The 11,184-nt window shown below is 44.0% G+C and overlaps 2 protein-coding genes across 2 annotated transcripts; one reads left to right on the forward strand and one right to left on the reverse strand.

Annotated features, from left to right (window-relative positions):
- The first annotated feature begins 7,427 nt into the window (after positions 1-7,427).
- Positions 7,428-8,050, forward strand: LOC114878261. Its single transcript, XM_029191853.2, has 3 exons — positions 7,428-7,528; positions 7,591-7,675; positions 7,775-8,050. Exons 1-3 carry the CDS (start codon positions 7,428-7,430, stop codon positions 8,048-8,050), a joined length of 462 nt encoding a protein of 153 aa, XP_029047686.2.
- A 15-nt stretch (positions 8,051-8,065) lies between these two features.
- LOC114878260 (U3 small nucleolar RNA-associated protein 4 homolog) lies at positions 8,066-10,893 on the reverse strand. The gene is made up of 4 exons (XM_029191852.2): positions 10,665-10,893; positions 9,051-10,590; positions 8,477-8,779; positions 8,066-8,409 (listed from the first exon to the last, which is right to left on the reverse strand). The coding sequence occupies exons 1-4, from the start codon at positions 10,766-10,768 to the stop codon at positions 8,293-8,295; spliced, it is 2,064 nt and encodes a 687-aa protein (XP_029047685.2). The 5' UTR covers positions 10,769-10,893; the 3' UTR covers positions 8,066-8,292.
- Between the last annotated feature and the right edge of the window lie 291 nt (positions 10,894-11,184).

Genomic DNA, 11,184 nt, shown 5'->3' on the forward strand with positions numbered 1-11,184 from the left:
CAGGATTTCATTCATGGCGGTTGCGTCTTTTACCGCGTCCCCTTTTTTGTTTACCATCTTCTGACTGGGGAATCTTATGTTTCCTTTTTCCTCTTTTCCCATGGATGGTAGTAAGGTTGCTTTCTTCGCGTCTTATCAAACACCCTAAACATATTTCGCTTGTTTGCTGATATCAAATCAGTTTTATCAGGACGAAGTTTGTTAGAGAAAGAGAATATGAATATTGAGATAATTTTGTAAATAATTAACAATCGCGGTTAAAATTAAGATACTGTATAATTCAAGGTAGCATCTAAAACTGATTTTTCGACTCATGCAATTGTAATTGATGTCGGTTGTCGACTCGGCTGCATGCTCATCACGTATTTACGTTATCCAGTATCAGAACTGGAAAAATTGGTCAAATTATTTTCGAGAGATTTATTGTTTCCATTTCTGAATCTGGAGATCGTTTGCGGCTAAAGCAACGGCGGCTTCGTTTTTCCATGATTTTTGCAGAGTACCCTCTCGGCGCGTTGTCAACGTTTCCACGGCGAATACCTCGGGGCGACAAGATGAGCGATTCCCGAGAATTACCAGAGAGCCGACAGATCGCGAATAAAAGGTGGATAGGGGTTGGGCGAGGGTGAACGGGCGGCTTGGAAATTTACGCAAATGCATCTGTAAATAAGAGAAATGAGGCGCGATGTTAAATTCCTGTTCCATAAGCGGAGCAAGGAAACGGTGATTCATTCTGTACTGTCGGCCACGAGAAAAATGTCTGGAAGAAAGCCACCGTTTCTACGTAATTTGCAGAAAGAGAAAGAGCACACCCGCCGTCTCGTGACCCCGCGTTCACTGTAAAAAAAAGAAATATAAAATGAAAGAGAGAGAAGTTACTTGGTCGGGTGAGATTGGGTCGCGGGACCGGGATGAACCGCGTTAGACGCCAGTTGTCAGTTGTCAGTGAAATTACGAGCAGCTTTGGCGGCGAACAACCGGCTAGACGTCCTTGCAAATTATGATGATTAGCGCGTACGAGCCTTTATGACTCCCTGTCGCGACCACGAATAACGAGTTTCCTGGACTCGAGTGGAAATAAAGGAAAGTAGCGAAATTTTTCGTTACAAATAAAAATATTTCAAAGTTTCGTAAAACGCAGCAGGAAAATCGTTCCCCGTTACAATTTCCCGAGAGGATTTTTGCGTAACACATGGTAGAAAATCGACTGGCTTCACTTGGATGGCTGCGATTACGAATTCTGGCTAGGGTCTGGTCTGGATGGCGTAGCAATCAAATTATCGTAGCAGAGGGCTCGTTTCAGACAACGGTTTTAAATGGGGTTGCACCAGGCCACGAAGGGAGCGATCAAACTACAGGAAACAAGCCCTTCTCCGATGAAACAGGAAGCACGAACACTATCGAATTTTGTATAAACTTGTTAAGGTGCCAGTGAACTAAATGCGTCTTGTCTGCTCCGATTGCGAAACAAACCCAGACCCGGTATTATTTCCTTTCCTTCAACATCACTGAAAATTGCTGCTGCCTCTTGAATTATTCATTCGAAACATTTAGAAACAGCTGTTCGAATATTAAAGAGGTAGTCATCTATTGCTATCTAAATCGCTTGTTGTCTATCGCCGAATTACGTATTCGATGCGTTAATGACGGTGATTTAACTGCCTTGAGTTCGATCGTTGAATGAAAATTTTTCAATTTATCACTGGAATCAATTACTTTTCTCTCTCTCTCGACATTCATCGTTAAAAAGACGTGTTCGATCGCAAAGTTCGCCGGCATTCGGTGAATGCAACGAAGCCACTTAGCCCGGCGGTGATTAGATGGAAACGACGCCAGACGACGCGGCGTCTCGCGACTCGTTCGGAATTCGCTTAATTGAATGATTCACCGGTCTAACTGTTCTTTCAATTAACGCTCGCGTGCGCTAGCCAGGACGTCATCTGCATGTGCCGCGCACCTGCACGAAGACGTTTCACGGTCGAACAGGGACGCGTGTTGAAGGTATTCGAGTCAGTGAGGATCACGAGGACGGGGGATGAAACACGTTCTCTCGGCTGGTTCGATGCCAGTTATTCTAGATACACAGGTGTCCGTCCTTGCGAGTGTCCACGTTAATGTAGACCTCGGTGTTCCCGTCGACACAATGACTTTTACCGGAGAAACAGGACCTCGGTGTACTTTTTAATGGACTTTGCATATGAACGAGCACGGGTCTCGGCCACGTGGGCACCAGGTGAGCGAACCTTACGGACTACGTTTCCACGCTGATTAAGATCCTCGTCACGATCGACGCGTGATTGGCAAGTGCAGCGCGTGTCGACGGGCTTCGTACCGCGTTAAATACCTGTAAGCGTTTCGACTTTTCGATTCACGCGTCGCTACGAAAAGTACCCTGTACTGGAATTTTTCATCTCTCCTATACGTACGCGTATTCTCGCTCGCGGAAAGGTTCGCGAATGAACAAACAGTTCAATTAACCCGCAACGAATGTTTCGCGAGAAGCGTGAATGGCGGGTGCAGGGGGAAACCGCATACCGCGGAGGCTGGCGCACGTGTAACGATGTAATTGCTCGACGACGGTGCATCAAACATTCCAGTTCGCCAGACGAAAGATAAAAAAGATAAGCTGGTACGAGGCTAGAGCAGAAATCGGTCTCTGGGAGTTGGTAGACAGTCTGGTCTGTCTGGTGTGGACGGTGGGTAACTGGAAACCGCAGGGATACCGCGTCAGGGGACGTCGGTGGATGATCGGGAGGGATGGTGGCGTTACGACTACGTCTGTTGCCCTTGCTTCCGCAATCACCCTTCTTTCGCCCCCCTTTCTTTTTTTTTCCTTCCCTCCCGGACAGCTCGCGCGAATGAAAGGGCGCACGAGCGAATGAAAAGACGGGGAGGAGCGGAACACAGGGTCGCGACTACGAACGATGCAATTATTTCGTAACGGTGATCTTATTATAAAAGCGGATCTCGCGTGCGAAAGGACCGGTCGATGAGCCGCTGCCAGGACCGGAAACGGCTGAATTTTGTTTCCGATCGATTTAGCCATACGACAGGGCGCAGCTGTACGTGACTCAACGCCGCGCGCCGGTGAGAAATCTTGATTTCTTATTGTTCGATGCCGAGTGGATACATCCGTACGTCGGCCCTTTTACCAGCCGTTTGTTTTCCGTGTGCGTGCACGTACGTGTCTATGTTTGTTTGACAGCCACTCGGGGAAATAAATCTGTCGATTGAAGCGGCGAGATGGGGTTGTAATTTACGGTCCTTCCGCGCCCTCCTTTTTTTCTCTACCACCCCGAATATACGCGACGATCAAATGAGTGCCATTCACTGTACGTTTGCTCGAAAGAAGCCATCTATTTAAATGATTTTGTCTGTGATTAAGAGATTCTTCTTTTTGTTTCTTTCTGTCTCCCTGTGTTTCTCACCCTAGAGAGAGGAGAAATATTTGAGAGCTCAACTAAATAAAATATTGCATTTAACAATAGCTACGCGAATAATAATTTCCCGGATTTCTGTTCGATGAAACGAGTTAGATTCCAATCGGCGAGAGTAATCGAACGAAGGCAGCGAGGAGGAAATAAAATTGTAATCAGAATGTGGCGGGTCACCCTTGGAGATTGCTTAAAATCAAAGGGTCGTCGAAAGGGATGGCTGAGTCCGTGATAGGGGCGGCGGAAACTTAATTCATCCCGTTCGCGCAAGAAAATCGAGCAGGCGAACGGTCAAATTTTCTATAACGTCTCGTAATTTTCACGCTCGAGTTGGTCATCCCTAATACGTTTGAATGGTTTTCGATTTCAGCAAATATTTTAGTATCAGCAAAATTATTTTCAAGCAAAATTTTTATAAAAAAAGAATAATAAAAGCGGTAGTCGGTGCATCGGTGAAAACGCGAGCCCCCATTTGTCAAAGCCGGTGGTATCGATAGATCGAAATGGACGCCTGCAATATTTCTCCCCTACGCTTTTCTTCGATGTGCTCGCCATAGATAAGTATCACGATGGTGGCCATCCTTCTGTTAGACGCGTTTTCAGTCGGTCTCATTGCCGTGTACCGGAAGAACCAGCGAATTCGTGACAACGAGAGAAAAATAACCGACGCGAACAATACATTGCACGATTTATAAACGATGACGAATGTTGCTTGTTACCGATAGATATCTATTGCTCGTTACCGTTTCTTCGGTACGTGCAATTGTCTGATGGGGTGGAGGCGATCGTTTGTCAAGTAACCAGGTCACTGCAATTTCGTTTCGCTGAAATATGTCTTCGATTTTCCTCCTAAAACGGATATGCAATTCCATTGAAAATTAATAGATCCAAAGCTGTAATAAATACCGATATCCCGTCGCAACGCAAGAAACCGCGAGCTTACTAAAATCAATCCTCGAAGGAAGACCCGTTCGGCGTGTTTTGCTGTCAACAACGAAACATTAAATAATCCCGATGAAATTTCATACTCGTACGTAGTCGCTAATTACGACTCCCGTCGCGCAAAAACGATTTCTCTCATTACACACTCGGAACAATTAATTACGCGAACGGCTACGGAGCCAGGTTCACGGGCGAGGATGGAAATTCGTACTCTCGCTCGTTTTCCCTGTTCTCGTGTTGTTTTTTTTATTCTTTTTTTTTTACCTCTCATCCCTCCGCGTATTTGTCAGCCAACGAACACCGGGAAACGAATGCGGAACAATATTTCTCGGGAACGGCGCGTCGGCTGCCGATAAATACAGAGTTCGCGCGTACAGCGAGGAGCACCCTACCGGTTTTGCGGTATCTCGAACGGCTTAATGGCACTGTTAACTGCCGTATTATTTAACGGGGATTTATGCATCGCAGTCGGCCGATTAAAACGCTACGGCAGCCGGCCCCGGGGCGCGGGGCGGGGTTCGTCGGAACGATATAGGAAGACGTGGACACCGCAGGGGATGGAGTGTATCCTTAATTCCTCGTGAAAGCTCGCGCCGATGCAATGAAACGACTGTTCCGACGATGCTCTCTGCCAGGATTTGCTTGGAATTTAGAAACGTACCAAGAGAAAATTTACGAATATTGCTGCTGTTATTCTAGGATTATTTTCATTCCAAAATCCTATGAAGGCTGTCAATGATTTCTCAAAATTATCATTATTCAAAGCTTATACTATATATTAAAATATTGATAGATTCAACAAGTCTGTAAACATTACAGTTATCAGTATCGGATGAGTACACGACTGATATTGTTTACACAATCGTGTGTCGTTCCTTATCAAAATTGATTGACGCGAATTGATAAAGTCAATGTACATGTTTAACATCAAATTAAAGCTTATCGTGCTTTTGTAAATACACAACCCCTGAATCTCGGTAATTGTATTTCCAAAACAGATGTTCGTACGAAATGACGAGGTAAAACTTCCGTAGAAATGTAATTAAAGGGCAATAAAGGTTTGAAGATTTTTATCGAGGAAATCGAGTGAATCAGAAAATTCCACGTTCCGCTGGCGATGGAGCTCGTCAAACATCTCGCGCGTCGGAATCGTGGAATTCTGTCGGGAATTGGTAGGAAGAAGGTCGCGACGGCTGTTACCGCCTGAAAAGGAACAATTCCGAGGTCTCGAGGTGAAATCGGTTCGTCGTTGCGCAAAGAGTCTCGCATCGGGTGCGGGAGGGTCGTCTGGTGCGTCATCCGCGTCACGATCGGTGCCAATGGGATCTCGGATACGGCGACGATGCTATTGAGGATTTGCATCTCTTAGGTTGCGCGCGAGGACGAAGAGTAGGTGGAGGAAGCTCGCGTTCGTGAGCCAGCGGTGAGGAGAACGATGGGAAATCCGGTCGGGAGTCGTATAGGTATGTTCGCGGATGGCCGAGTGCGACTAGGAGCGTGACAGTATAGGTGGAACGATCTGGCAGCAGCCAGATGGAGAGAGAACATTAACGGAGGTAGAACGGCAGATAGAAGGAGAGAGAGGAAGGAGAGAAACGGAGCATGGTCGATGTGTCTAGCCTAGCCCGGTTGGCTGGCTGGCAGGCTGGTTGGCTGGCTGGCTGGCTGGTTCGGGTGGCTGGATGAACCAGGGACCGTCTAGGTTGCGTCTGCCCCGCACAAACTCAGTATTATCTATACGTCTAGACACCCCTGCGCCACCGAGAGAAGACCATAGTGGTCTGGCGCTCCGCTTGTAATTTACAGCGTACCCCGCCGTGTCTCTACATCTACGATCCCGCAAATTTCTCTCCCCAACCGTGTCCCTCCCTCTTCTTCCTACGTCTTTCCTTTCACCTGTCCTCTTTCGTCGTCTCTCCCCGCCCTTTGACCTCTGTTCTTGTCCGTGCATGCGTGCACTGAAACAGTTGGTGGCAAGCGTTGCCGTTTTAGACGATCCAGGTAATCGTCGCCTGTTCATCGATAACAGGTGTCTTCCACAGGATTCGATCGATCGACGTTACAGGTAGATGCGGTAGGCTCGGAAGGTAGAATGGACACGGTACGCGGGAAAGTGCTTACCGAACACGCGAATCACCGCGGGAATTCCTCGACACCGGTGCGGTGGTTCGATGTTGATGAAGCTCGCGTGCACGACGTGCCACTTCAGATATCACCGGGTGCACGAGCGATCGAGGGGATCTCGCGGCCGGGCCGCGCGAAAAGGGAAGCAGCCGTCGATTGGTATACAGGGTGTACACACGGGGTACGCGTGAAGAGAGTGTGAATATTGGTATCGCGATAACGAACGGGGAAGCCTCGCGTGTCCAAAAGCACCAGGCTTCCCGAACGCGCGCGCATCTATCTCTATACATCGGTGATCTCCCGGTAATTAACGTCAGCTGTTAGTACCAGGGGCCTCCAGTCAATTGAATCTCATCGTTCAATGCCTGCTTCTTTCTTACCGTTGTCCCTCGCGATGTCTATCAGAGCGAACGTGTTAGACGCATCTAAATTCACGTACACGTTACACCCTGTTCCATCCCCTTCTGCGATCCGAGACTCGACTGTATTTGCCGCTGTATCGCCGCGCCGCTTTGATTATTTCCTGGAGGCTTAAGTCGGTACATCTACGCCCTCGTGGCTACGAGTTACAACTCGCGGCGAAGATTAAACGCTTCTTGGTTTATGGCCTCGTAGCCGGTCCTTGGGCTCGGTTTACCCCGGCTCAACGAGATTTCCCGAGGTAATTCGCTGGCCACCTTTTATGCAGCTGTTACTGAAAATCGATAGTCCAGCGATCGTGGCTTGGTACTTCGCCTGGAAAATACCATCCTCCCTTACACCGGGATCGTTTTTTCCAGGGACGTATTAGCTTTTTGCTTGCCCTCTTTGAAAATGGAGGGTGAGATCGACTATAGCAACGCGTCAAGTATCGAACAAACCGTCTCACAGGCTTCAGGGATCGTTCTTCTATCGTACGAATTGTTCGCAAGTGACCGGGTAACGATAATGGATGACGCTCAGTTTAAGGCGGAGGGTAAAAAGATCGAGAAGATTAGCGGGAAACGTGGAGAACACGCAAAGAATCCGGTGACTTTTGATAGTATTTGGTAGGTGAAGTTGAAGAGGAACAATGAATTCATTCAACGAGTGAACTGTTAATTAATTTCAGCAAGGAAGTTATGTTACGTGAGAAAATATTTCGACGCGGTTGGTCTAAAAAGTACAAGCACATGACCGGTGAATTTTTTAAGAAGGTACAAGGGATATCCCGTTGGAGGTGGAGAAATGCAAGGTGCAGTATCAACTGCGCGCACCACACGAATTTTAATGTGTCCCGGTGTCACTGACTGTAGGTGCTAGCCGAAGAATGCAGAAAGGAGGGACTTCCGGCGGACACTTTCGAACGCAAACCGCCGGAAGATGCGATTATGCGTTCACCGATACCTCTGAAACCGTCGCCGTTTATTCCCAGAACGACATCCGGCATGGTGGGCCTTCGATCATCTCGTCCAGAATACAACCTCGAGTTCACGGGTCGTTGGTACATTTCACCAAAATGGACGATAGAACCACCAATGGAATCTGATGAATTTCGCGTTACCCAACAACGATTCATCTTTCTCGGTTAAGCAATATTCACAGAATAGAACTATTGGATATATATATTTTTTATACACAGGACATCGTACATTGTAACAAATGTATTGAAAAATAAATCATCGTTGTTTTTGTGTAATTACAAACAATGCCGTGGAAATACATGATAAAAATCACTGTGGAGTATACATATATACGCCATAGTGATAACTTTGTACAGAATACTCAATCCCATTTGAAAACTGGGATATCATTATGTTTCTTCTCTGATTATTTACATTCCAAACCATTTCTGTTTGAGAGTCGGTGGTAACTTTTCCGTCAAAGATGTTGGATTCACTTCGACTGCTACTAATTCTTCGTCGTTTAACCAGTCCAAATATACGAGATGCTATAAACAGCGTTGATAAAATTTAATGTTTTGCATTTAAACAACGAGATAAGTAAATTGGAATTACCTTGTATTTTTTGAGAACTTGGAAAGCTTGCTGCGAGTACGAGCCTATGATGGAATTGCCATCCTCCGTGATGTCGCCGTTTTCACGTTTTGGCATTTTAACATACTTTTCGGAAAATTCGTTTAATTTATCGATCACATACACCGTCGAGTCGTCGTGCATTATTATGATATTTTCGTTTCGGGGGTCGAAAATGATATTCGTGATAGGGAAAGGTCGTGCCAGCCATTGTTTCGGAAGTCGGCTTTGTAAACTGTTGGAAAATTTCGTGAATTGCAGTTGCAAAATGTTATACTCGACGATCTGAAATGAAAACATTCAACGATTATACATCAACAATAATTGCCGATAAAACGTTAAGTTTTATCGTTTTTAATTTTGCACATCACATCATGATTCGAAGAGAGTTATAGCAACCATTTACTGCAACTTCCATGGAGGTAGGAAATGCTGGGTTATAGACAGATTATACGTTTTTTATAGCCGTTGTAATTACTGCTAACTCATCGTTTTACGACAGCATATTGTATGAAGCAAGCTTTAATATCATTTATAATATTTCTTTTTCTCTTACCTTGTGATCTGAATATACAATAACTAAGTTTAAAGTATTTTTCTGGATAGCCATAGCTGTTGGTGGACAGCTGTATTTAGGTAATAACCATGCCATGGGTGCATCGATATCTGCACTTTCGCTGATATTATATACAGCGATGCTACCTTCTCGATCGGCACAAACAAAATATTTACTGTCAGGAGAAATACATACAAGTCCAACATTTACAATAGATTCTTTATTCGTATGAAAACAACCAAGGTGCCTTAAATGTTTCTTCTCCACTTTATATAACGTCACCGAGTTTTTCTTCCCATTGTTATTAATCGTTATGAATAATTTTCCGTTTGGGCTGAATAACATTTTTTGTATTCTGTTTACCGTTATATCGGTATCATTCTTTGATAACTGTGCATCTCCTTCGACCACATCGAAGTTAAATACTCTGACATGACTGTCAGTTGAATAGACAATTGTTTTTGAATCCTTGTTGATAGCGCAGGAAATAATGGTTTCGTCCCTTTTAGTTTTTAATTGCAATAATTTGATAGGCTCTTCCTCTAACTGGTGAAACATGCCGGGACGTATCGATTCGGGAGGTAATTTAGTCGACGATCCAAGTCTCCATAATTCAAGAAAATTTGTGTATCGCAATAGGATACATCTTGACTTCCTACAAATAGTAGCGCATGGAGGCTGAAGTAACGGCGGGTACTTAATAAGAGTTTTAGGTGGATAACTGGACTGTGCTAGATATCCATCTACACCGGCTGAATATAACTTTCCATCTGCTTCTACTAAAGCTCTAACATCGTGAGCATGTAATCTCCTTTCAATTCCTTTTACCCATTGCGGTCTACCAGTAGATTTCATAACTATTTTACTAAAACTTCTTACTACAGGATCAACACCAGCACAATATACAGTGTTCATATCGTGTGATAAAGTAACAGCTAATATATCAGCTGTATGACTTTCATGGGATTCGATCAAGGTGCCCATATGAGGGTCCCAAAATGATAAAACTCCCCTTGAATCTCCAGAAATTATAATATTGTCATCTGTAACTTCTAAACACCAAATAATCGTTTCTTTCTTGGCTTCTTTTCTAGCAGTTGTCATCTTATGAACAGCATGACCCGATATAGCATTCCAAACTCTAATTGTGTCAACAGATCCTGTATAAATCATTTCTCCAGTGTTATCCCATTTAATACAAAGAATTCTTCCTTTCTGTTTATCAAAGATTCTTTCATATATCAATGCTTCAGGAGTAACGGTAAATGTATTGATATATCCATCCTCAGTACCAACTGCTAAACATGTTTTCTTACGGTTAACATCCATACACCAAGCTGCACCTCCAGTAACTGTAACTTCATTTTTAATTGATAATGTTGTTAAATTGTACTCTGCTATTATGCCATGCAAACCGGTTGAAAACAATCTCGGACCAATCCAGAGGATGCTTTCTACTGAATTTGCAGCATGACCAGCTATTGTACATTCCACAAAAGGTGCATTTCCGACGCTCCATACTTCAATCGAATTGTCATTTCTGCAACAAGTTATCGTAAAGGTTTTTATAATGGACACCTTTAATTAAATATAATAGTAAACTAAAAAACTAACCTTGCAAGTGCTAACTTTTTTGTTTTAGATTCATAAGATAAACAAGTAACAGAACGAGGTTCAAGGTTATAAAATCTAATGTTATGTATTTTACAAGTAGACATGATTTATTTCAATTTCTAAAAGTCATTTACAGCAATATTGGAAATTCAATTATACATATTACAAACACATCAGAAAACATAACCACAAATTGTCACGCACGTGGACGCTGAACTAGTCTTTTTATATTTTCATGTTGGTACTTGTATAGTATGCCAACATTGCTGTACCATACTGCACCTCGCGGCCTATTCTTGCAAAAGAGTAGAAATCGCAGCTCGTACATGTGAATATGTGTAAATATTATATTAAATTGTGTATTAGGTATCAAAAATACAAAAAACAGAAGACAAAGTTGAAGAGAAGACCGGAGTCGTGACTTCTGACATCATTTCTACATTGAATGCGTAAGTTAAAAATCTATACTCTATTTTGTCGATACAGATGCGAATTAAAATAACATATTTCTCATTTATTC

Source organism: Osmia bicornis, chromosome 6 (assembly GCF_907164935.1).
Source record: "Osmia bicornis bicornis chromosome 6, iOsmBic2.1, whole genome shotgun sequence".
NCBI classification, from domain to species: domain Eukaryota; kingdom Metazoa; phylum Arthropoda; class Insecta; order Hymenoptera; family Megachilidae; genus Osmia; species Osmia bicornis.

Excerpts from the sequence above, each read along its gene's own strand:
- LOC114878261 (XM_029191853.2), top strand. The coding sequence starts at position 7,428 with ATGGATGACGCTCAGTTTAAGGCGGAGGGTAAAAAGATCGAGAAGATT. Across the intron at positions 7,529-7,590 it reads GTGACTTTTGATAGTATTTG|CAAGGAAGTTATGTTACGTG; the intron begins GTAGGTGAAGTT and ends AATTAATTTCAG. Across the intron at positions 7,676-7,774 it reads CCGGTGAATTTTTTAAGAAG|GTGCTAGCCGAAGAATGCAG; the intron begins GTACAAGGGATA and ends CACTGACTGTAG.
- LOC114878260 (XM_029191852.2), bottom strand. The coding sequence starts at position 10,768 with ATGTCTACTTGTAAAATACATAACATTAGATTTTATAACCTTGAACCT. Across the intron at positions 10,591-10,664 it reads AAAAAGTTAGCACTTGCAAG|AAATGACAATTCGATTGAAG; the intron begins GTTAGTTTTTTA and ends AACTTGTTGCAG. Across the intron at positions 8,780-9,050 it reads TTGTATATTCAGATCACAAG|ATCGTCGAGTATAACATTTT; the intron begins GTAAGAGAAAAA and ends TTTTCATTTCAG.